This window comes from Pelophylax lessonae, assembly GCF_965119305.1.
Source record: "Pelophylax lessonae genome assembly, chromosome: 2".
In the NCBI taxonomy this organism is placed as follows: domain Eukaryota; kingdom Metazoa; phylum Chordata; class Amphibia; order Anura; family Ranidae; genus Pelophylax; species Pelophylax lessonae.
The window spans coordinates 751656399-751682187 of NC_138769.1; the positions used below are offsets into that span (position 1 = coordinate 751656399).

General features: G+C 51.1%; 1 protein-coding gene across 1 annotated transcript in view; it reads left to right on the forward strand.

Moving 5' to 3' along the window:
* The window catches only part of LOC309545538 (radial spoke head 1 homolog), a 31496-nt gene extending 10167 nt beyond the window's left edge, over positions 1–21329 (forward strand). The window contains exons 2-9 of the mRNA XM_082244749.1: positions 2870–2983; positions 4750–4855; positions 7401–7491; positions 8345–8480; positions 9715–9786; positions 14124–14244; positions 17683–17874; positions 21183–21329. Coding sequence (XP_082100875.1) covers positions 2870–2983; positions 4750–4855; positions 7401–7491; positions 8345–8480; positions 9715–9786; positions 14124–14244; positions 17683–17874; positions 21183–21196 — 846 coding nt within the window. The 3' untranslated portion in view covers positions 21197–21329. The remainder of the gene's footprint in view (positions 1–2869; positions 2984–4749; positions 4856–7400; positions 7492–8344; positions 8481–9714; positions 9787–14123; positions 14245–17682; positions 17875–21182) is intronic.
* The last annotated feature ends 4460 nt before the right edge of the window (positions 21330–25789 follow it).

Here is a 25789-nt window from a genome sequence, read left to right on the forward strand (position 1 = left end):
TCGGGGTCTCACCTCTATGTCTCTCCAGGTGTCGGGGTCTCCCCTCTATGTCTCTTAAGGTGTCGGGGTCTCATCCTTGTGTCTCTCCAGGTGTCGGGGTCTCACCTCTATGTCTCTCCAGGTGTCGGGGTCTCACCTCTATGTCTCTCCAGGTGTCGGGGTCTCACCTCTATGTCTCTCCAGGTGTCGGGGTCTCACCTCTATGTCTCTCCAGGTGTCGGGGTCTCCCCTCTATGTCTCTCCAGGTGTCGGGGTCTCCCCTCTATGTCTCTCCAGGTGTCGGGGTCTCACCCCTATGTCTCTCCAGGTGTCGGGGTCTCACCCCTATGTCTCTCCAGGTGTCGGGGTCTCACCCCTATGTCTCTCCAGGTGTCGGGGTCTCACCCCTATGTCTCTCCAGGTGTCGGGGTCTCACCCCTATGTCTCTCCAGGTGTCGGGGTCTCACCCCTATGTCTCTCCAGGTGTCGGGGTCTCACCGCTATGTCTCTCCAGGTGTCGGGGTCTCACCCCTATGTCTCTCCAGGTGTCGGGGTCTCACCTCTATGTCTCTCCAGGTGTCGGGGTCTCCCCTCTATGTCTCTCCAGGTGTCGGGGTCTCACCCCTATGTCTCTCCAGGTGTCGGGGTCTCACCCTTATGTCTCTCCAGGTGTCGGGGTCTCACCCCTATGTCTCTCCAGGTGTCGGGGTCTCACCCCTATGTCTCTCCAGGTGTCAGGGGTCTCACCCCTATGTCTCTCCAGGTGTCGGGGTCTCCCCTCTATGTCTCTCCAGGTGTCAGGGTCTCACCTCTATGTCTCTCCAGGTGTCGGGGTCTCCCCCTATGTCTCTCCAGGTGTCGGGGTCTCACCTCTATGTCTCTCCAGGTGTCGGGGTCTCACCTCTATGTCTCTCCAGGTGTCGGGGTCTCCCCTCTATGTCTCTTAAGGTGTCGGGGTCTCATCCTTGTGTCTCTCCAGGTGTCGGGGTCTCACCTCTATGTCTCTCCAGGTGTCGGGGTCTCACCTCTATGTCTCTCCAGGTGTCGGGGTCTCACCTCTATGTCTCTCCAGGTGTCGGGGTCTCCCCTCTATGTCTCTCCAGGTGTCGGGGTCTCACCCCTATGTCTCTCCAGGTGTTGGGGTCTCACCCTTATGTCTCTCCAGGTGTCGGGGTCTCACCCCTATGTCTCTCCAGGTGTCGGGGTCTCACCTCTATGTCTCTCCAGGTGTCGGGGTCTCCCCCTATGTCTCTCCAGGTGTCGGGGTCTCACCTCTATGTCTCTCCAGGTGTCGGGGTCTCCCCCTATGTCTCTCCAGGTGTCGGGGTCTCCCCCTATGTCTCTCCAGGTGTCGGGGTCTCCCCCTATGTCTCTCCAGGTGTCGGGGTCTCCCCTCTATGTCTCTCCAGGTGTCGGGGTCTCACCCCTATGTCTCTCCAGGTGTCGGGGTCTCACCCCTATGTCTCTCCAGGTGTCGGGGTCTCACCCCTATGTCTCTCCAGGTGTCGGGGTCTCACCTCTATGTCTCTCCAGGTGTCGGGGTCTCCCCCTATGTCTCTCCAGGTGTCGGGGTCTCACCTCTATGTCTCTCCAGGTGTCGGGGTCTCCCCCTATGTCTCTCCAGGTGTTGGGGTCTCACCCCTATGTCTCTCCAGGTGTCGGGGTCTCACCCCTATGTCTCTCCAGGTGTCGGGGTCTCACCCCTATGTCTCTCCAGGTGTCGGGGTCTCACCTCTATGTCTCTCCAGGTGTCGGGGTCTCCCCTCTATGTCTCTTAAGGTGTCGGGGTCTCATCCTTGTGTCTCTCCAGGTGTCGGGGTCTCACCTCTATGTCTCTCCAGGTGTCGGGGTCTCACCTCTATGTCTCTCCAGGTGTCGGGGTCTCACCTCTATGTCTCTCCAGGTGTCGGGGTCTCCCCTCTATGTCTCTCCAGGTGTCGGGGTCTCCCCTCTATGTCTCTCCAGGTGTCGGGGTCTCCCCTCTATGTCTCTCCAGGTGTCGGGGTCTCACCCCTATGTCTCTCCAGGTGTCGGGGTCTCACCCCTATGTCTCTCCAGGTGTCGGGGTCTCACCCCTATGTCTCTCCAGGTGTCGGGGTCTCACCCCTATGTCTCTCCAGGTGTCTGGGTCTCACCCCTATGTCTCTCCAGGTGTCGGGGTCTCACCCCTATGTCTCTCCAGGTGTCGGGGTCTCACCGCTATGTCTCTCCAGGTGTCGGGGTCTCACCTCTATGTCTCTCCAGGTGTCGGGGTCTCACCCCTATGTCTCTCCAGGTGTCGGGGTCTCACCCCTATGTCTCTCCAGGTGTCGGGGTCTCACCCCTATGTCTCTCCAGGTGTCTGGGTCTCACCCCTATGTCTCTCCAGGTGTCGGGGTCTCACCCCTATGTCTCTCCAGGTGTCGGGGTCTCACCGCTATGTCTCTCCAGGTGTCGGGGTCTCACCCCTATGTCTCTCCAGGTGTCGGGGTCTCACCTCTATGTCTCTCCAGGTGTCGGGGTCTCACCTCTATGTCTCTCCAGGTGTCGGGGTCTCCCCTCTATGTCTCTCCAGGTGTCGGGGTCTCACCCCTATGTCTCTCCAGGTGTCGGGGTCTCACCCTTATGTCTCTCCAGGTGTCGGGGTCTCACCCCTATGTCTCTCCAGGTGTCGGGGTCTCACCCCTATGTCTCTCCAGGTGTCGGGGTCTCACCCCTATGTCTCTCCAGGTGTCGGGGTCTCACCCCTATGTCTCTCCAGGTGTCAGGGGTCTCACCCCTATGTCTCTCCAGGTGTCGGGGTCTCCCCTCTATGTCTCTCCAGGTTTTGGGGTCTCACTTCTATGTCTCTCCAGGTGTCGGGGTCTCACCAGGTGTTGGGGTCTCACCCCTATGTCTTTCTCTCTTCCAGGAATATGAAGGGGAGCGGAATGAAGTTGAGGAGAGACACGGTCAGGGTAAAGCGCGGTTGCCGAACGGTGACACCTATGAAGGGATGTATGAGAAAGGGAAGAGACAAGGCCAGGTGAGTACAGATCCTCCATATATCTGCCGTCCACTCTCATGCAGCAATCCCTCCATAACCGGGCTCATCCTGAAGTCCTGGGAAGTGACCTCCATGGGCCATCACATTCCTCCCACACTCCTCCTCGCTCACACCTTCTTCTTACATCTGTCCAGTCCCGTGTTTTGTATAGCAGCTCTCACTTCTTTCCGTGTCCCCCAAACTCTTTGGCTGCTTCACCATAAAAGTGAGACTTCCTTTTTCTGAATCTGAAGGAATTTCCACCCAGCCCCCAAGTCTGAGAGCAGCAGGAGGAGCGGCCTCTTCTCATCACTATTCTAATACACCCAGAGGGAAACTGATCACTACATAAACATAATGCATCAAATATTTATAGTACATACCTAATACAAAGGAAGAGGAGATTGGGGACCCTATGATGGTTGGATCAAAGGCAAAAGAGCTTGGGGATCCTTCAGTAGTGTGATTGGAGATGGAGGAGGTAAGAGACCCAACAGTGCAGGGATCAGAGGTAGAAAAACGTGGGGACCCTACAATGGTTAAATAAGAGGTAGAGGAGATTGGAAACCCCTTAGTGGTGAAATTGGAGATGGGAGAGGTAAGAGACCCCACAGTGAAGGGATCAGAGGTAGAAGAGATTGGGAACACCACAGTGGTAGGATAGGAGATTGGGGAGTTGCAACATACCCCACAGTGGTGGGATTGGAGGTAGGGGGGGAAGGAAACCCCACAGTGGTGGTATCAGAGGTAAGAGAGGTTGGCAATCCCATGGTAGTTGGATCAGAGGCAAAAGAATTTGGTGTTCCTGCAGTGGTGGGATCAGAGCTAGGAGAGGTTGTGGATCCCAGGGCGGTGGGATTGGAGCTAGGAGAGGTTGTGGATCCCAGGGCGGTGGGATTGGAGCTAGGAGAGATTGAGGATCCCATGGCGGTGGGATTGGAGCTAGGAGAGATTGAGGATCCCAGGGCGGTGGGATTGGAGCTAGGAGAGGTTGGGGATCCCAGGGCGGTGGGATTGGAGCTAGGAGAGATTTGGTACCCTCGTGGTGGTGGGATTGAAGGTAGAGCAGATTGAAAACTCTGGGAAACTCAACAGTTGTGAAATAAGAGGTAGGTGAGATTGGGGACCCAACTGTCATAGGATCATAGGTGGGCGTGGCCCCACAGTGGTGAGTTTGGAGGTGGGAGAGATAGGCGACCCCAGGGTGATGAGATCAGAGGTAGGTGAGATTGGGGACACCAAAATGGTTGGATCAGAGGCAGAAGATATTGGGGACCCCTCATGAGTGGGGGGAGGAAGAGACCCAACAGTGGTGGATCACAGCTAGGAGAGGTTGGGGATCCCATGGCGGTAGGATTGGAGTTAGAGAATGGGGACTCCACAGTGGTGGGATGGGAGGTGGGAAATGTAGGAAACCCCATAAAGGTGATATCAAAATTAGTAGAGATTGGGTATCCAATGATGGTGGGATTGAAGGTAGAAGAGATTGGGGCCCTGGGAGACTTAACAGTTGTGGAATCGGAGTTGGGAGAGATTGGGGGCCCCACTGTCGTAGGATTAGAGGCAGGAGAGATTGGGGACCCCACGGTTTGGAGGGAGGAGGAATTGGGGACCTCATGGTGAGGGGATGGGATGTCCCCTGCCATCTACACACTGCTGGCATGCCTGGCACAACTCATATGGCAGAGCCCCGAAGGGGTAACGGGCCCGGAGATGAGGCTGGATGTGTGTATGTGTAGAATATTAATCCTTCTTTCCATTGACAGGGAACTTACAGATTCAAGAACGGCTCCCGGTACATAGGAGAGTATTACCAGAACCGGAAACACGGCGTGGGGACCTTCATGTATCCTGATGGATCCAAGTACGAAGGTAACTGGAGAAGAATTTGGAGACCCCTTTCTCTGTCTTGTTCTTCAATAAAAGCTTTTGAGTTGAAGACCAAATAATCTCAGCATTCAGCCAGGTAACATAAAAAACGCATTTCAGGCTACACTACCCACCTTCAACCTGGAGGTGTCACCCGTCATGCCTCTTCTTCACCCGTCCTCAGTCTTCTGGATTTAATAACGCCCAGCATCAGACTTAGGCCATGATATGAATTCACAGAGTCATGGAGACATCCTTAGGTGGTCCCATAATGTGGGTTGGTCATGTGACATTGGGTCTTTCCTCTGTCTCCTGATCTCCTCCAGTGGTGGGTGGTGCTATGATACAGATTGGTCACGTGAAATTGGGGCTTTCCTTCTTCTCCCATTCTCCTCCAGCTGTGGGCGGGTCTTGGGAGACGATGGAAAGCCCCAATAACACGTGACCGGACCACCTACCACTGGAGATCAGGAGAAGGAAAGTCCCAATGTCATGTGACTGGACCACCTACCACTGGAGATCAGGAGAAGGAAAGTCCCAATGTCACGTGACCGGACCACCTACCACTGGAGGAGATCAGGAGAAGGAAAGTCCCAATGTCATGTGACCGGACCACCTACCACTGGAGGAGATCAGGAGAAGGAAAGTCCCAATGTCACATGATCAATCCGTATTATAAGGGCAGCCCCAATGTCAAGTGACCGCCCCACATCTGAGGACCACCCATCACTGGAGGAGATTGGGAAAATAATTGAAGCCCCAAAGTTATGTGACCAACCTGCATTAGAGAATCCCTGCATTAGAGTTGGGCTCTTCTCCTCTCTTTGGGTTATGGATGGGCTCTTCTCCTCTCTTTGGGTTATGGATGGGCCCTTCTCCTCTCTTTGGGTTATGGATGGGCCCTTCTCCTCTCTTTGGGTTATGGATGGGCCCTTCTCCTCTCTTTGGGTTATGGATGGGCCCTTCTCCTCTCTTTGGGTTATGGATGGGCCTTTCTCCTCTCTTTGGGCTATAGGTAGACCCTTCTCCTTTCTTTGGTTAATGGACGGGCCCTTCTCTTTTCTTTGGGTTATGGGTGGGCCCTTCTTCTCTCTTTAAGCTATGGGTGGGCACTTCTCCTCTCTTTGGTATATAGACAGTCCCTTCTTCTCTCTTTGGTTCATGGATGGGCCCTTCTCCTCTCTTTGGGTTATGGGTGGGCAGGCCCTTCTTCTCTCTTTGTGCTATGGGCGGGCCTTTCTCCTCTTTTTTTGGGCTATGGGTGGACCCTTCTCCTCTCTTTGGGCTATGGCAGGCCCTTCTCCTCTCTCTTGATTATGAATGGCCTATTCTCCTCTCTTCGCTTATAGTTGGGCCCTTCTCCTCTCTTTGGGCTATGGACGGACCCTTCCCTTCTCTTTGGCTTATGGGTGGACCCATGGGTGGGTGGCTATGAGCAGCCCGTCTTCTCTCTTTTGGTTATGAGCGGGCCCTTCTTTTCTCTTTGGGCTATGGATGGGTCCTTCTCCTCTCTTAGAGCTATGGACAGGCCCTTCTCCTCTCTCTTGATTTATGAATGGTCTATTCTCCTCTCTTTGCTAATGAACGGGCCCTTCCCCTCTCTTTGGGCTATGGGTGGGCTTTTCTCCTGTCTCTTGATTATGAATGGCCTAATCTCTTCTCTTCACTTATGGATGGGCCCTTCTTCTCCTGGATGAAAGGGGGGGGGGTCAGAGGGGTGACCAGATGGCTTACAGAGGAGAAGGATGTTTCAGTCACAAAGTCAGCCCTCGGCCTGCAGATGTCAGTGCAGCCTGAAGGTGGCAGTGTTCCTCTCTTTTATACTGTAATTCTCACATACAATTGCAGGATTTGAGAATAAAAATATTAATACATTGATGAAAAAATAGCAAAAATGTTATTTTTTTTTGTTTTATATTTTTACAAGAATCATCCTCTGCAGCCTCCTTCTTACTTCTCCCCCACCACAGATCCCCATAGAAGTGATCCTCTGCAGCCTCCTCTCACCTCTCCCCCACCCCATCCCAGATCCCCCCAGAAGTGATCCTCTGCAGCCTCCTCTCACCTCTCCCCCACCCCATCCCAGATCTCCCCAGAATGATCCTCTGCAGCCTCCTCTTACTTATCCCCCACCCCAGATCCCCCCAGAAGTGATCCTCTGCAGCCTCTCACCTCTCCCCCACCCCATCCCAGATCTCCCCAGAATGATCCTGTGCATCCTCCCCTTACTTCTCCCCCCCCCCCCCCCATCCCAGATCTCCCCCACAATTATCCTCTGCGCCTCCTCTCACTTCCCCCCCCATCCCAGATCTCCCCAGAATGATCCTCAGCAGCCTCCTCTCACTTCTCCCCCCCCCCCATCCCAGATCTCCCCAGAATGATCCTCAGCAGCCTCCTCTCACTTCTCCCCCCCCCCCCATCCCAGATCTCCCCAGAATTATCCTCTGCAGCCTCCTCTCACTCCCCCCCCCCACCCCTAGAATGATCCTTTCACACAGGGTACAATGTCAGCAGTTCTGGTGACGCCCTCCTTTTCCTCTCCCTCCAGGTGATTGGGTGGATGACCAGCGGCAGGGACAAGGCGTCTACACCTACCCCAATGGAGACACGTACAGCGGGGACTGGTTCTCCCATCAGAGGTAATATCCTATACAGTGTACTCAGAGGGAAGCTCTCTCCACTCCTATCATTGTCTCCTCATCTCCTGGGCATGCTGTGAGCTGCACTGTAGTGATTAATACTTCCCCACCTCCAGTCCCGCCTCCAGTCCCGCCCCTTTTCTGACACTTTTTCTTTATGTGTAACAATCCGTTTTTGCTAGAAAATGACTTAGAACCCCCAAAAATGATATATTTTTTAAAGCCGAGGCCTTAGAGAATAATAAAGTCAGTGTTGCATCTTTTTGATGTCACGGTTTTTGCGCAGCGTTTTTTCCAACGCAATTTTTGGGAAAAAATTCACCTTTTTGAATTTTAATGCAAAAGAAGAAAACCCAATTATTTTGTAAAATATAAAAGACGATGTCACGCCGAGTAAATAAATACCACACATGTTATGCTTTAAAATTGCGCAAGCCCGTGCAACTGCGGCAAACAACGTAAATGTTACTATCCATAGGAGACACTTTAAAAGCCTTTACTGGTCACCACTTTAGATGTACGGAGGAGGTCTGGCGATAGAATTACTGCCCGTCTTCTGACGATCGCGGCGATACCTCACGTGTGTGGGACGAGAGCGCCTGGTAAAGCTGCAGAAGGAGGCGGGGACAGGGGCGGGGCCTGAGACATCCCCTCCACCTCCCTCTGCTTGTAATAGCAATCCAGCAGCTAGTTAGCCACTCCGATTACTAAAACAAGAGAGGGAGGGAGAAACACAAGAATTTGTACATCTGATGTAGTGGCTGTGGTCCTATAATGTGCGTATTGTCCTCCCCTCCCCCACCATGGTCTGTGGTCCTATAATGTGTGTATTGTCCCCTCCCCTCCCCCGCAGGCATGGACAAGGCATGTACACCTACGCTGACACGGGGTCGAAGTATGTGGGCACCTGGGTGAACGGTAAGCAGGACGGAGCCGGAGAACTCATTCACCTCAATCACCGCTACCAGGGGAAGTTCTCCAACACCACGGTGAGTAGCTCCGCCCCCTTACTGAAATATCCCAGTGTGTGGGACGGCCCAGGGACATTCTAGTTCGGGGTTTAAAGGTTTGCTGCCTAAAGCCCAACTCCGGGATTAAGCCTCCCCCCTCTTTCATTGGACCGGTCCAGTGACATCACAGGTCCTCACAGGACTGTCCACCCATAGTCCCTGTCCACCCATAGTCCCCATCCAACCTGACTGTCCATCAACGGCCTTCATCCAACCTGAATGTCCACCAATGGCCTCCATCCAACCTGACTGTCCACCGACGGCCCCCATCCAACCTGACTGTCCACCGACGGCCTTCATCCAACCTGAATGTCCACCAATGGCCCCCATCCAACCTGACTGTCCACCGACCGCCTCCATCCAACCTGACTGTCCACCAATGGCCTCCATCCAACCTGACTGTCCACCAATGGCCTCCATCCAACCTGACTGTCCATCGACCGCCTCCATCCAACCTGACTGTCCACCAATGGCCTCCATCCAACCTGACTGTCCACCAATGGCCTCCATCCAACCTGACTGTCCACCAACGGCCCCCATCCAACCTGACTGTCCACCGATGGCCTCCATCCAACCTGACTGTCCATCGACCGCCTCCATCCAACCTGACTGTCCACCAATGGCCTCCATCCAACCTGACTGTCCACCAATGGCCTCCATCCAACCTGACTGTCCACCAACGGCCCCCATCAAACCTGACTGTCCACCGATGGCCTCCATCCAACCTGACTGTCCACCGACAGCCTCCATCCAACCTGACTTAGTTTGAGAGAATGGAAAAAAATGAAGGGGGTCTGAATACTTTATGAATGCACTATAAATATACTCGGCACTCACATAGACTGAGCTTTATAGAACAGATTTTCATTTAGAATCTCTTTCCTCTAGTCAGCTTTCCCCCAACCCTGACTAGTCTCCCAGTCCCACCCCCACAGCAGGATGCTGCCACCACCATGCTTCACAGTTGGGATGATATTGACAGGTGATGGGCGGCGCCCAGTTTTAGAATTGAGTTTAATCTTGGTTTTATCATATGGATTGAGGTATCAGGTTACTGCCTCCTATTTTGAGCTTTGATGCTCTTTTGATGGGGTTTTCCCTACCTGGTGAACCCGCCTCCCTGCCGCCTTTCCCTTGTTTGTTTTCAGTGTTTGTTCTAACCCCTCCCCAACCCCCGATGTATAAATCCTGACCAATCTGTGTCTCTCCTCAGATGCTCGGTCCTGGGAAGTACATTTTTGACATTGGCTGTGAGCAGCACGGAACCTACGTACAGGTTGAACAGGTAATCCTCCATGTTGGATCTTCAGACTTTTCTATTATGTGTTTCATTATCGATGCGTTTTACGTATTTGCTGTTCCATATTTCCCATCACCAAGAGATATGAGACTCTGTCTGCGGGTCTCAAGCCTCAATGCAGTCCAAAAAATAAATCAGCACAAGGGATAGAAGGGATAGGAGCCGGCTTTGTTTTCAGCGATGGAAGTGGCAGATCTTGGATTTGCGCATGTAGGGGACTGGAGCCGTGCATGCTGCTGGGTGGGGCAGCTTTCTCACTTGGTGGTCTCAGGGACGTCCCTTTGGGGCTCTCGGGGAGTGGGGATTTGACACTTGGGGTTTGTGGTGTGTGGCGTGCAGTGTGGGCTGGACTCTGCTCCCCCCTCCCTGCTAGGATACCCCTTTGCTCCCACGTCTGTGACATCATAGAGCACTCCTCTGCATCACCCGACACTACAGGGCACTCCTCTGCACCCCCCGATAACACAGTGCACTCCTCTGCCCCCAACACTGCAGGGCACTTCTCTGCACCCCCCGATAACACAGTGCACTCCTCTGCCCCCGACACTGCAGGGCACTTCTCTGCACCCCCCGATAACACAGTGCACTCCTCTGCCCCGACACTGCAGGGCACTTCTCTGCACCCCCCAATACCACAGGGCACTCCTCTGCACCCCCCGACACCACAGGGCACTCCTCTGCACCCTTGACACCACAGGACACTCTTCTGCACCCTTGACACCACAGGGCACTCCTCTGCATCCCCCAATACCACAGGGCACTCCTCTTCCCCCCCCCGATACCACAGGGCACTCCTCTGCACCCCCCCACACCACAGGGCACTTCTCTGCACCCCCAACACCACAGGGCACTCCTCTGCACCCCCTGACAACACAGGGCACTTCTTCGCCCCCCGACACCACAGGGTACTCCTCTGCATCCCCCAATACCACAGGGCACTCCTCTGCACCCCCCGACACCACAGGGCACTCCTCTGCACCCCCCGACACCACAGGGCACTCCTCTGCACCCCCCGACACCACAGGGCACTCCTCTGCACCCCCTGACAACACAGGGCACTTCTTCGCCCCCCGACACCACAGGGTACTCCTCTGCATCCCCCAATACCACAGGGCACTCCTCTGCCCCCCCCCCCCCCGACACCACAGGGCACTCCTCTGCACCCCCAATACCACAGGGCACTCCTCTGCCCCCCCCCCCGACACCACAGGGCACTCCTCTGCACCCCCCCGACACCACAGGGCACTCCTCTGCACCCCCAACACCACAGGGTACTTCTCTGCACCCCCCGAAACCACAGGGTACTTCTCTGCACCCCCCGAAACCATAGGGCACTTCTCTGCACCCCCCGAAACCACAGGGCACTCCTCTGTATCCCCCTAATATGACAAGATACCCCTCTGCACCCAACTGACACCACAGGATACCACCCTCCTCTGTGGCACCACAGGATAGCCCTCTGCATTTCAGTAACACCACGTTACTGCCCTTTGCACCCTCCAACATCACATTACACCACAGGATACCACCCCCTCCTATGGACATCCCCCCCCCCCCCGCACCTGACAACACAGGATAGTGACCCCCCCGTGATATCACAGGATAAACCTCTGAACCCCGCTAATACCTCAGGACACTTCCCCCCCCCCCCTTTTTTGGGACACAAAAATTCCCCCCACCTACTGACACTACAGGGTATGCAGTATTCACCCCAATATGACACCACAGGATACCTCCTCTCCCCCCAGTATAATCTCCGGTACCCCGATCTGTGACGTGCCCCTTGTGCACGCGCTCCCCAATAATCTCAGTAGCTGTCAGCGCTCACACATGAAGGAAAGCTGCTATCCTGGGACCAGATAGTGATAGAGGTTTCTGGCCTGTGCTGTATTATCGGCGCCCTCTGGTGGTGAGAGGTGTGGGGGTATCAGAACAGGAGCTATCCGCTCGGGGCAGTGTGAGTTTCTCGCACCTGGTGCTGGTGGTGGATGGGCTGGCAGGGGCTCAGGTGCCGGGACACCTGACTTACATTCAGTGTGATGTGTCACTTGTGCTGATGCCCCCCTCCCTGGGAGAGCAGAGACAGGCACTAAACAGGAGAGGCCAACTTTGCCCATCCTTTTATCCCAGCTCCTCCTTTCACTGAAACCGTACTACAGCTTCTGTGAAAGACAAACAATCTATGAATGGAGGAGGGGTGAATTATTGATGGCTCCGCCCCTCCATTCATAATTCTTGTGTCATTTTATAGAAGCTGTAGTATGGCATCAATGAATGATGGAGATGGGCAGGAAGGGGCGGGCGTAGTCAGGCTCTCTCGAGTGTCTGTCACAGCTCTCCCAGTTTATTTGAACCCCTGCAAAACCAGATATGGTGACATCAGCTAACAGAAGAGACATCAGCACAAGGGACACATCACACTTATGTCCCTTGTGCTGATTTTATTTATTTATTGTAATTTAGTGACCCAGCTGTCTCTGAGACACGAGTTGTGGGTGGAGTCACACTCTAAATAAGGTAACACCTGATCTGCCTGGTTTGTTTAGCTGCCTCGTCCCGGGAAAGTGCAGAGCAGTCGGTCCAGTGCCCGCTCCGGCCCCGGGTATGGGAACCCCATTGAAGTATCTGTGATGGCCGAGGACACGGTGACACCGGTTGTGGGTGGAGTGGTGTGTTGTGTTCCGGGATGGTGCATGACACTCAGCAATGTGGAGGGGAATAGATGGTTAGCAGGGTGGGGGTGGGGAGTAGGCATTGCTGTGCCGTGTTTGCAGTGGTGGATGGTGGTGGGGGAGGGTCTCTGATCCATAGGTGTGGACATGGTTACCTGTCAATGAAAGCAAAACTCCAGACAAAATGTCCTATTTAACTTTGGTTGGAGTGGTGAAGGGTTAGAGCCTCTGTTAGAGTTTTGTATCTGTCTATGTCCCCTTCATTAGCAGCTCACCATCCCCCCCCTTTTGTCAGGAGATCACCAGTCCTCCCTTCTTCAGGTGCTCACCAGTCCCCCCTTCTTCAGGTGCTCGCCAGTCCCCCCTTCTTCAGGTGCTCGCCAGTCCCCCCTTCTTCAGGTGCTCACCATTCCCCCCTTCTTCAGGTGCTCACCAGTCCCCCCTTCTTCAGGTGCTCACCATTCCTCCCTTCTTCAGGTGCTCACCATTCCCCCCTTCTTCGGGTGATGGACAGTCCCCCCTTCTTCAGGTGTTTACCATTCCCCCTTCATCAGGAGCTCACCAGTCCTCTCTTCTTCAGGTGCTCACCAGTCCCCCCTTCTTCAGGTGCTCGCCAGTCCCCCCTTCTTCAGGTGCTCGCCAGTCCCCCCTTCTTCAGGTGCTCACCAGTCCCCCCTTCTTCAGGTGCTCACCAGTCCCCCCTTCTTCAGGTGCTCACCATTCCTCCCTTCTTCAGGTGCTCACCAGTCCTCCCTTCTTCAGGTGCTCACCAGTCCTCCCTTCTTCAGGTGATCACCAGTCCTCCCTTCTTCAGGTGATCACCATTCCCCCCTTCTTCAGGTGATCACCAGTCCCCCCTTCTTCAGGTGATCACCAGTCCCCCCTTCTTCAGGTGCTCACCAGTCCCCCCTTCTTCAGGTGCTCACCAGTCCCCCCTTCTTCAGGTGCTCACCAGTCCCCCCTTCTTCAGGTGCTCACCAGTCCCCCCTTCTTCAGGTGCTCACCAGTCCCCCCTTCTTCAGGTGCTCACCAGTCCCCCCTTCTTCAGGTGCTCACCAGTCCCCCCTTCTTCAGGTGCTCACCATTCCCCCCTTCTTCAGGTGCTCACCATTCCCCCCTTCTTCAGGTGCTCACCATTCCCCCCTTCTTCAGGTGCTCACCATTCCCCCCTTCTTCAGGTGCTCACCATTCCCCCCTTCTTCAGGTGCTCACCATTCCCCCCTTCTTCAGGTGCTCACCATTCCCCCCTTCTTCAGGTGCTCACCATTCCCCCCTTCAGGTGCTCGCTATTCCCCCCCCCCTTCTTCAGGTGCTCACCATTCCCCGCTTTTTCAGGTGCTCACCAGTCCTCCCTTTTTCAGGTGCTCACCAGTCCTCCCTTTTTCAGGTGCTCACCAGTCCTCCCTTGTTCAGGTGCTCACCAGTCCTCCCTTGTTCAGGTGCTCACCAGTCCCCCCTTCTGCTCACCAGTCCTCCCTTCATCAGGAGCTCACCAGTCCTCCCTACATCAGGGGCTCACCGGTCCTCCCTACATCAGGGGCTCACCGGTCCTCCCTACATCAGGGGCTCACAGGTCCTCCCTTTATCAGGGTCTCGCCAATCCTCCAGCCAGTGTACTCAGTAACACAAATCTTATTTTTCCCGCACTAGGAAAAGGAGGAGGAGGAAGAGGAGGAGCCTCTGGCAGTGACGGCAACACGATGGAACGCAGAGAAGATCAGCAGCCTGACCACCTGGTCCCCCACAGAGGTGGTACCGCCCCCAGCTCCAGGTATGAAGTCACCCTATGGCCCCATCCACACAAAAAAGAAAATAATAATAATCCTACATAAAATAAATACACAAATAACTAAAAAATCATAAATAAATGAAATGAATAATGTGTCATAATAAATAAATAATTATTAACCTCTACCCTTAAAAAAATGAATGAAATAAATGATTTTTAGCAGTGATAATAATGAATACCCAAACTTGAACAATAATAATATAAATAATAATAATGTATTACTTTAATTAATTTTAATAATACTAATAACTAATATTATGTATTTATTTTGTGTTAGGGTGTTTATCATTATTTTATTTTATTTTTTTATGTTTTTAAGGGTAATTATTTATTATTGCATAGTATTCATTTATTTATGATTATTTATTTTTTTGTGTATTTATTTTACAAAATCACACATAAAAACGCACAAAAAACGCTCAAAGACGCCAAGCTCAGGTGTGAATGCAGCTTTTCTCCAACTGTTATCTGGCTCAGCCGAGGCTTCTACTTCCTGACTCCTGAAGGCGGAGCTTTGTTTTGGGGTGGGCACATTGCACTGCAAACACTAACCAAGGTGTGAGAAGAAGTGTTGGTTGCATCCTTAATTTGTTCTCATCATCATTCTTTGGTGTTGGTTTTGTGGATCCCGCCCTTAGATTCTCTAGGAGGCTCAGGGTCTCTTTGGGCCTCTGGGTTGTATTTGGGCAGTACATTCAATGGTGTTCCTCACTTATTGTGGTCAGTTATCTAGCTTGGCAAGCCACGGATCTTCTTTCCCATTAACCTTAGGGGTGATAGGCTTTGTGTCTGTGTAGACCACATACTGTATGTTAAACACAAGGCTCACTGGACAAATCCAGCCCATCTGGCCTTGTCATGTGGTCCTCCCACACAGTTTAGCAGCCGGAACGTGGCGGAACTCCATTCCACCATCTCCGGATCTCATCCTCCACTCCCGCTCCCCGCTGTCACTTGTAAAAACAGAAGCCTTCTGTGTTTAGAAGGGACAGCTTTGCTTTCAGCGACTTCCAGATGTTACAGATCCCTCATGGCGGGGCACGGCAGGGACAGTTCTCCAGAATGTGAGAGCCGCCTACACAGGGAGGTATACCTGAGGCAAATACACAGGTAGTAGAGAGAGAGCCGCATACACAGGGCGGTACTAGAGCTGCCTACATAGGGGGTTACCAGAGCTGGATCAGGTAAGGGTGGGTGGGTTGTGGTGTTGCACACTGTGCATAGCACGCCCCAAAACCTTGTACTCTGTTCATAGAGCACCCCTAAATCCTGCACTCTGTACACAGCGCCCTCCTGAACTCTGCACTCTGTACATAAGGCACCCCTGAACTCTGCATTCTGTATGTAACGCACTCCTGAACTCTGCATTCTGTATGTAATGCACTCCTGAACTCTGCATTCTGTATGCAACGCCCTCCTGAACTCTGCACTCTGTAAGTAACACACCCCTGAACTCTGCATTCTGTATGTGACGCACACTCCTGAAATCTGCACTATGTATGTAACGCACTCCTGAACTCTGCACACTGTATGCAGCACACCCCTGAACTCTGGACTCTGTATGTAAAGCACTCCTGATCACTGCATTCTGTATGTAACACATTCCTCAACTCTGCACTCTGTATGTAACGCACTCCTGAACTCTGCACTCTGTATGTAACACACTCCTGAACTCTGCACTATGTATGTAACGCACTACTGAACTCTGCACTATGTATGTAACGCACTACTGAACTCTGCACTATGTATGTAACGCATCATTGAACTCTGCACTCTGTATGTAGCGCACTCATGAACTCTGCACTCTGTATGTAGCGCACTCATGAACTCTGCGCTTAGTATGTAGTGCACTCATGAACTCTGCACTCTGTACATAGCGCACTGCTGAACCCTGCACTCTATATGTAACACACTCCTGAACTCTGCATGTAATAACCTCCTGAACTCTGCACGTATTGCACTTCTAAACTGTGCATGTAACACACTCCTTAACTCAACACTCTGCACGTAACACACTCCTGAACCCTGCACTCTGTATGTAGTGCACTCCTGAACTTTGTATGTAACACACTCCTGAACCCTGCACTCTGTACATAGGGCACTCCTGAACCCTGCACTCTGTAAATAGCGCACTCCTGAACCCTGCACTCTGTATGTAACACACTCCTGAACTCTGCATGTAATAACCTCCTGAACTCTGCACGTATTGCACTTCTAAACTGTGCATGTAACACACTCCTTAACTCAACACTCTGCATGTAACACACTCCTTAACTCAACACTCTGCATGTAACACACTCCTGAACCCTGCACTCTGTACATAGTGCACCCCACATGCACATAGGTTTCCTATTGAGACCTGTCTTTACCAGGGGTTATCTCTGTACTTTCTGTTCTGTTGACCACACCAGGTTGTGGGTCTATTCTTCCCTGTTGGTAATTGGTCATACTTCCAGTTCCAGTGGATTATGGTTGATCATCTTCTCTGGCTAAGGATTGGTGTTTCCCTTCTGTGTAGAGTAATTCCCTCCTGGCTGTGTCCTTCCATCTTGGTCTGGAGTATCAGGTTCATCCTCTGTGCTTTTCCTCTTGGTAGTGTTAGTGATTCCTCTATCTAGCAGCAAGCCCCAGCTCATCTCTTCAGGCTTGGGGATTGGTCCTTTTAGGCAGCTCCTGGGTCACATGGTCCTCCTAATGAGGAGAGTTTTTCCTGTTGCCCATCTCTAACTGGACTACTTTGAGATGTCCTCACTGTATTTGAATTCCTATGTCCCTCGATGAGAGATTAATCTGCTCAGTGTTGGGTGACCCTCGGCAGAGTTCAGTGAATAAACCATTGTACGCTGTGTGACTGACACTTATGTTTTAAAGTTATAACGTTCTGTTCAATTTCCCTATCCATTGTAAACATTGGGATGGTGCCATCTGACCTCCAGAGAGCATCTCTCAGTATGTCTCTTCTCCCTGCAGTGGTTGGAGAGGTGGCTGTGGCAGAGGGTTCTGAGTCATCTGACCTCAGAGATGGACCTGTATCTCTCAGTATGTCTCTTCTCCATGCAGTGGTTGGAGAGTTGGCTGTGGCAGAGGGTTCTGAGTCATCTGACCTCAGAGATGGACCTGTATCTCTCAGTATGTCTCTTCTCCCTGCAGTGGTTGGAGAGGTGGCTGTGGCAGAGGGTTCTGAGTCATCTGACCTCAGAGATGGACCTGTATCTCTCAGTATGTCTCTTCTCCTTGCAGTGGTTGGAGAGTTGGCTGTGGCAGAGAGTTCTGAGTCATCTGACCTCAGAGATGGACCTGTATCTCTTAGTATGTCTCTTCTCCTTGCAGTGGTTGGAGAGTTGGCTGTGGCAGAGGGTTCTAAGTCATCTGACCTCAGAGATGGACCCGTATCTCTCAGTATGTCTCTTTTCCTTGCAGTGGTTGGAGAGCCGGCTGTGACAGAGGATTCCGAGGCACCCCCAGAGCCTGTGACCTTGACCGATCAGTCAGGAATTCTATCCGAAGAGGCTCCATCTTCTGATCAAACACCTGAAAACATAACTGCCACGCCTGAGGCAACATCTGTCTTACCAGAAAGTTCAGAGGCTGAGAGGACAAATCCAGATGAAGGTGAGGGGGGTATGAAGTGTCATTGTCTTGTTTTGTCTGTCATGTTTCTGCTCTATCTCCTCCTTCCTTCCCACTTTGGATCTTCCAGTTGGGTCATCAGAGCAGCTGGTTCTACTGGACACAACTAAATGAGACCTAAACCCTGGAAAACTTGTATACAGCTCTCTGAAAGGGTCAGAAGATGTTATTTATTAAAGTTTGAAGCCCACTCAAAATAAAATACTTGGGTATCTAGTAACTTTGCCTTAAGGCCCAACTCCAGCCAATAAAAGATAGAAAAATAAACTGCCCATGGTGGCTGGCATCCCAGGATCCTGGATCTGTATCCAAGGCTGAGCCAAGGAAGTGGGTTCAATATGGAAGGGCAGGCCCAAGAAGTGCAATTAGTATCTGAGGCCGGGCCCAGAAACTGGGATCAGTATCCAAGGCTGGGCCAAAAAAGTGGGTTCAATATCAAAGGGTAGGCCCAAGAAATGCTATTAGTATCCGATGTTGGACTCAGAAACTGGCATCAATATTTTAGACTGGGCCCAGTAAAAGGGATCTGTATCCGAGGCCGGGCCCAGTAAGGGGGATCTGTATCTGAGGCTGGGCCCAGTAAGGGGGATCTGTATCCGAGGCCGTGCCTGAGGATACAGAAAGCTGAATCAGTATTCAAGTCCAGGTCTAGGAAACAAGATCAGTATTCAAGGCCCGGCCCAAGAAAACTGGGATCAATATCCAAGCCCAGGATGTGGGATTAGTCTCTGATCCCAGAAAGCATGAACCGTACCAGAGACCAGGCCCTGGAATCAGTGCCCCAAGACTGTGATCTGGGATCGATATCCAAGGCTGGACCTAACAACTTGGTCGAATATCGGAGGGCAGACCCAAAAAGTGGCATTAGTATCCAAGGTCGGACCAAGAAACTTGGATCAGTATCCAAGTCTAGGAGGCAGAATCAGCATCCAAGACTGGGACCAGAAGCCGGAATGATGCCTAAGTCTGGACCCAGAAACTGGGATCAGTATTCAAGGCCTGGGCCTAGGAAGCCGAATCCGTATTCAAGGCCAAGCCAAGGAAGCAGGATCAGTTTTTGAGGAAGGGCCTAGGAAGCGAGATCAGTATTCAAAGCCAAGGCAAGGAAGCGGGATTGGTATTTGAGGATGGGCTTAGGAAGCAGGATTGGTATCCGAGACCAGGCCAAAAAGCTGGGTTGGTGTCCCAGGCCAGGCAGAGGAACTGGGGTCAGTTTCTGAGTAACAAGAAAACAGCAAGAACCTGATACAACAAAAAAGATGAAATGACACCGCAATACAACAATGAATCAAAATAAAGAACGAATAAAAAGGAGTCATGTGACCTTTCTCTGTTGCTGATCGGTACATGTAGCACTGCCCCCTTGGGGCTGCTTGTAATTGTATGTTCTCCTGTGCCGCTTTGACCCTGTGAACCGTCCAGCCCTCCTGACACTCTAGGTTCAGACATGTTGTGTATACCTTTAAATGACACAATGCAGATCGGTCTTAACTCCTTAGTTTGACTTTCCTCAAGAAAAAGGCTTGAAAAGAGTATTAATCAACTAGGCCCCGGAAAAACAGCCAACGCGCAGTTGAAATAACACTGAAAGACAGTAAATAACAAGTTATAATACACCAAATGTACACAGTATATTACAGTAAGTGAATTAATCTCTCAGCTATAAATTGCTATCAGAAATGCTTTTACTAAAGGGGAACCCCTATAATACCTGTATCCTAATGAGAGACGAGGTAATCTAGATACCAGTAATGTGTCCCCTTTAAGAGCAATGATATAGCAATGTTCAGTATGCAAGGCCTTGCTAAGATCTTCACCGGCAGTTGGAGCGCAAAGAACAAAATGATTCCCCAGTGTAGCTCAGTGTGAGACAGGCAATGCAGTACAGCTGGTTCTGATTAAGGATGACCCACTAACTGGCCCAAGTGTAGATTTTCTGTGTTCAGTGTTTAAAAGAAACTGTAGCAACTGGTAACTGGACTCTGAGCAGGCGCTCTCTCACCCATCCTGATGTCCTTCTTATGAGTCCTGGAAGAACAGACAGCGGCAACTCTCCACGATGTGAGACAAGGAGATTACTGCGCTCTGCTGTCTCAGTGAGTCCAGCCGTCTCCACTCGATCAGTGATACTGCAAGGATGTCCGAGATGCAGCGATGGTCATCCGTCCCACCTGGGCTGAGTCTGCAGACTGCTGGGAGGTGTGCAGTAAGCCGCAGTCCTCTCCCTCTGCGGCAGACTGATGGACACACAATGGATCCAGGGAAGCAAGAGAGCGTGGGCCTGTTCAGCAGATCCCTTTTATAGTCTCTCCCACAATTCTCTCCTGGAGCCCGTGGCCTGCTGGGAAGTATAGTTCTTTAACAGTTCAGCAGTGCAGTATAATCCTTGTAGAAGACTACAGTTCCCACAATGCCTTTCTTCCAGTCTCAGGAGTATGATGCATGAAATCTGAGAACAACACTAGGTGAGTATAGAGATAGTCAGAGAACAGGGAGTAAGTCTGCAGTGTCAGATAATGGTAGTAGGCTCCCGGCTACATTCACAATACTCCATGTCCACAACTGAGCCTGAACCTGCCTTGTATACCGATCCCTATTCCTCAGCCCAGTTCCTGGGCCCGGCCTTGCATGCTGCTCCCTGTACCAGGGCCCAGACTCATATACAGATCTGGTTCCCGGTTCCAGCCTTGGAAACTGATTCTGGTTTTCAAGCCCAGCTTTGAATAATGATCCTGGTTCCTAGGTTTTGCCTTGGATACTAATGCTGGTTCCTCAGTGTGGCCTCAGATACTCATCCCGGTTCCAGGGCTCAGCCTAAGATATTCATCCTGGTTCCTCAGCGTGGCCTCAGATACTCATCCCGGTTCCAGGGCTCAGCCTAAGATATTCATCCTGGTTCCTCAGCGTGGCCTCAGATACTGATCCCAGTTCCAGGGCTCAGCCTAAGATATTCATCCTGGTTCCTCAGCGTGGCCTCAGATACTGATCCCAGTTCCAGGGCTCAGCCTAAGATATTCATCCTGGTTCCTCAGCGTGGCCTCAGATACTCATCCCGGTTCCAGGGCTCAGCCTAAGATATTCATCCTGGTTCCTCAGCGTGGCCTCAGATACTCATCCCAGTTCCAGGGCTCAGCCTAAGATATTCATCCTGATTCCTGGGACAGTGCTTTATATGAGAGCAGGTTCCATGTCCTGTAGGAGCCCTGAGTTTCATTTCATGGTGAAGATCGGCTGAGGCAAATCAGGTGGGCGATTTTCTAACTGCAGTAACAATGATCTCTTTCTAACAGATCATGAAGGCTAACTTGTGAAGATGGCGGCCATAGTGGTCAGAAATTCCTATGAAGGTGGAAGTGTCTGGGGAGGTGTGGGGATGCAACCTCCTCCATCTTGTTCCTCACCTCCGGAGGTCCATGCTGCAACATTTTTTTCTCTCTCTATATATATATATATATATATATATATATATATATTTTGTCTTTCTGATTACTTTCAATAAAAATTGTTTAAAAAACTCATGACAACCTGTGGTCAGTATCTGTGTGCCCCTCTGAATGTACAGGGATGTGGTCATTTTCTGTACTGTAGGAAACATTAGAAGCCTGAGATGAATACAAAACATTCTGGATGGACCCTCTGCACACTGCTACACCCTTTCCAGCAAACTATGAAAAACCGGGATATTTAGCTCACATATTGCAATATATGTTTAAGCTGAGCAACTGCGTCAAAGTAATCCCTCTTCTGAGGAGTCCTACACTGCCTTGCCACTGCAAATGCTACGGTGGGCACCATGCCAATACGGGGCATAAAGACCCAAGGGGAGAGCAACTGGGTTCAGATCTGGCCACTGACCCGCGTTACAACAAAGAAAAGATATAGCCTCAAGAGCTCAGGTATATCTCCTCTGAGATGAACACAACTCTTCCATCATGGGGTCTGGACTTCTCCACTACCAACTGGGTTTTATGAAGTTGTTGCATTGTACCAGCTTGGACCAATGTAAGTACACACATGGGATAATGTAGGACTTTATTCTGCCCCCCCCCCCCCCCCATTCATACTCAAAGTCATGGAAATTTGTTGCCTGGAGGACCTTGTCCTCTCTCCCCGAACTAAACAAGACTCCTTCAGAAGGACCGGGTTCTGCTGACTAGACTTCACACCTTTCGGAGGAAGGTAAGGCTCTCTTGTTTAAGGACGCTTGACTCCACCCCCCATCTGATATACCACCCAAGTGGGTACCCCCCTTCCCCCCCCTTTTCCTTTTTTTTTTTTTTCTTTTCTCCTAAATCCGGTTACATTCTCAGCCTTCCCCTATTTTCATTTATTCAAATAGCTTCCCTTCCACCCAATCTTCTCATCCCACCCCTCTTCCCGGTTCTCTTCCCCAGCAAGCTTCTACCCCCCCCCTTTTTATTTTTTATTTTGATTTGTTATTTTTCATGTTTCCTCTGATAATTTGATGGCTTTCTGTGCTGAGATTCATTGTTCCAACAATCTCTATTCACATTCTATATCCTCAGTCTACGGAACTCCAATATTTATTATCATTTTCTAAGTTCTCACTTTCTTTGTCTGCAAAATGAAAAAAAGAGAATAAAAAAAAAGAAGTTACATTTAACTGCAGTGGCGGCTGGTGCTCCATGGGTCGGGGGGGCGTTAGACGGACCTGACCATGAACCACATCACCTCCAGCCCGCACCACGCACTATACCCCTCCCCTTCCCCCAGTCGCTGACTCACTCACCCTGTGCTGCCCCTGGACTGACATGTGGAGGCGGCGGCAGCGGCTTCCCCCTCAGTCTCTTCCGTGTCCCCCTTCGTTGGTCTGGCTTACCCTGCGTCTCCTTCCTCCTCATCCTTCGCCAATAGGATAACTTCTCCTTTCGGCCAAGCAGGAAATGGGTTTCAGGACCCGCTTCCTTATTGGCCAGGAGGAGAATCCGTGTGACAACAGCGAATATTCCTTCACTATTGTCACACAACTGGGTGGGCTCAGAGCACCCCGAGCCCACCCTTTTTTGACGCTTATTAGAGCCTCTGGCTCTAAACACGTGCTTCAAAAAAAAAACGGGGGCACTGCGAGGGGGGGGGGGCGCTACGGGGGCACTGCGGGGGGGCGCTACGGGGGCTTCCTTCTAAGGAAAGTATTTTATAATCAGTCAGTATGGGACGCACACATTATGTCTTGCAGGATCTGTGTGTGGAGGGTAGGTAACGTGATCTGTGTGCAGGAGGAGGTAGGTGATCTAGTGGGTGAGGGGAGGTTAATGATCTGTGTGGGTGAGGGGAGGTAGATGATCTGGGTGCCCTCTGAAGGAATGGCCGCCCGTGCCGTGAATGACCCCCGGAAGGAAGGCGGCTGAACATGTCAGCGGCACTGAGGGGGGCGCTGCGGGGGCACTGTGGGGGGGGCACTACGGGGGCTTCCTTCTAAGGGAAGTATTTTATAATCAGTCAGTATGGGACGCACACATTATGTCTTGCAGGTTTTCTTTAGTTTGTTTTTTCTGAGGTTTTCATCTTCCCAACCATTCACAATTGTTGAAGGAAAACCCAAAAATTCTCTCCGTCCGCCTTCATATAAAGTGCTGGAGGGATCATCATACCCCTCCCCCTACACAACTCTCCAGGAAGTTTCTCCCTCCATGTTCTTGTAGCTCAGAAAGGGGCAGGGGTGTCCTCCATGTTCTTGTAGCTCAGAAAGGGGGAGGGGTGTCCTCCATGTTCTTGTAGCTCAGAAAGGGGGAGGGGGTGTCCTCCATGTTCTTGTAGCTCAGAGAAGGGGGGAGGGGTGTCCTCCATGTTCTTGTAGCTCAGAAAGGGGGAGGGGGTGTCCTCCATGTTCTTGTAGCTCAGAAAGGGGGAGGGGGTGTCCTCCATGTTCTTGTAGCTCAGAAAGGGGGAGGGTTGTCCTCCATGTTCTTGTAGCTCAGGAAGGGGTGTCCTCCATGTTCTTGTAGCTCAGAAAGGGGGAGGGGGTGTCCTCCATGTTCTTGTAGCTCAGAGAAGGGGGGAGGGGTGTCCTCCATGTTCTTGTAGCTCAGAAAGGGGGAGGGGTGTCCTCCATGTTCTTGTAGCTCAGAAAGGGGGAGGGGGTGTCCTCCATGTTCTTGTAGCTCAGAAAGGGGGAGGGTTGTCCTCCATGTTCTTGTAGCTCAGGAAGGGGTGTCCTCCTGTAGATCAGGGATCAGTCTCCATGTGATTATACAATGTTTCATAGTTTGGAAGGAATGTCTCCATCTTGTTTTCTCTTTCTCCTCTCTGTGGAGTGGCGCCATCTAGTGTCTTCTCTCCATACTGCATCCTCTGTATTATCAGTCCTCCTCCTGATGGGAGAAATCCCGGATTGAGCGATGTGTGAAATGTCACTTCCTGTCCATGGAAGACGTTTCCTGTTTTCAACCTTTTTTCAAGTTGAGCAAATTTCCCATCTCCATCCCAAACACTGGATCACCATTTCTCCATGTCACACCACACAGGTAAGTCAGGTGGATGTCCTATTCATGGCACATTCCTGTCCCTGCTATATACATATCAATCATCTGTGACCGGCTCTTCCTCCGTCTCATCAATCATCTGTGGCATGCAATGCCAAGCCGCTGCAAGCAAAGCCAACAGAATACTGGGATGTATAAAAAAGGGGATTCACTCCAGAAATAAAGAGATTATTCTTCCACTCTACAAGACTCTGGTCCGGCCACATCTGGAGTATGCTGTCCAGTTCTGGGCACTGGTCCTCAGGAAGGATGTGCTGGAACTGGAAAGAGTCCAGAGAAGGGCAACAAAAATAATTAGGGGGGGAAAGACTACAAGCACTGAACCTATTCTCTCTGGAGAAGAGACGATTGAGGGGGGATATGATATCAATGTACAAATACTGTACTGGTGACCCTAGCATAAGGAACAAACTATTCAGAGAAAGGAGATACAATAAGACACGTGGCCACTCACTAAAACTAGAGGAAAGGCGGTTTAACATTAAAATACGTAAGGGGTTCTTCACTGTAAGAGCGGTAAGGATGTGGAATTCTCTTCCACAAGCAGTGGTATCAGCAGGGAGCATTGATAGTTTCAAAAAACTATTAGATGGGCACCTTAAAGACCACAACATACAGGGGTATACAATGTACAACATACAGGGGGTATACAATGTATAACATACAGGGGGTATACAATGTACAACATACAGGGGTATACAATGTATAACATACAGGGGTATACAATGTACAACATACAGGGGGTATACAATGTATAACATACAGGGGGTATACAATGTACAACATACAGGGGGTATACAATGTATAACATACAGGGGGTATACAATGTACAACATACAGGGGTATACAATGTACAACATACAGGAGTATACAATGTACAACATACAGGGGGTATACAATGTACAACATACAGGGGGTATACAATGTACAACATACAGGGGGTATACAATGTACAACATACAGGGGGTATACAATGTATAACATACAGGGGGTATACAATGTACAACATACAGGGGGTATACAATGTACAACATACAGGGGTATACAATGTATAACATACAGGGGTATACAATGTACAACATACAGGGGGTATACAATGTATAACATACAGGGGGTATACAATGTACAACATACAGGAGTATACAATGTACAACATACAGGGGGTATACAATGTATAACATACAGGGGGTATACAATGTACAACATACAGGGGTATACAATGTACAACATACAGGAGTATACAATGTACAACATACAGGGGGTATACAATGTACAACATACAGGGGGTATACAATGTACAACATACAGGGGGTATACAATGTATAACATACAGGGGTATACAATGTACAACATACAGGGGGTATACAATGTATAACATACAGGGGGTATACAAT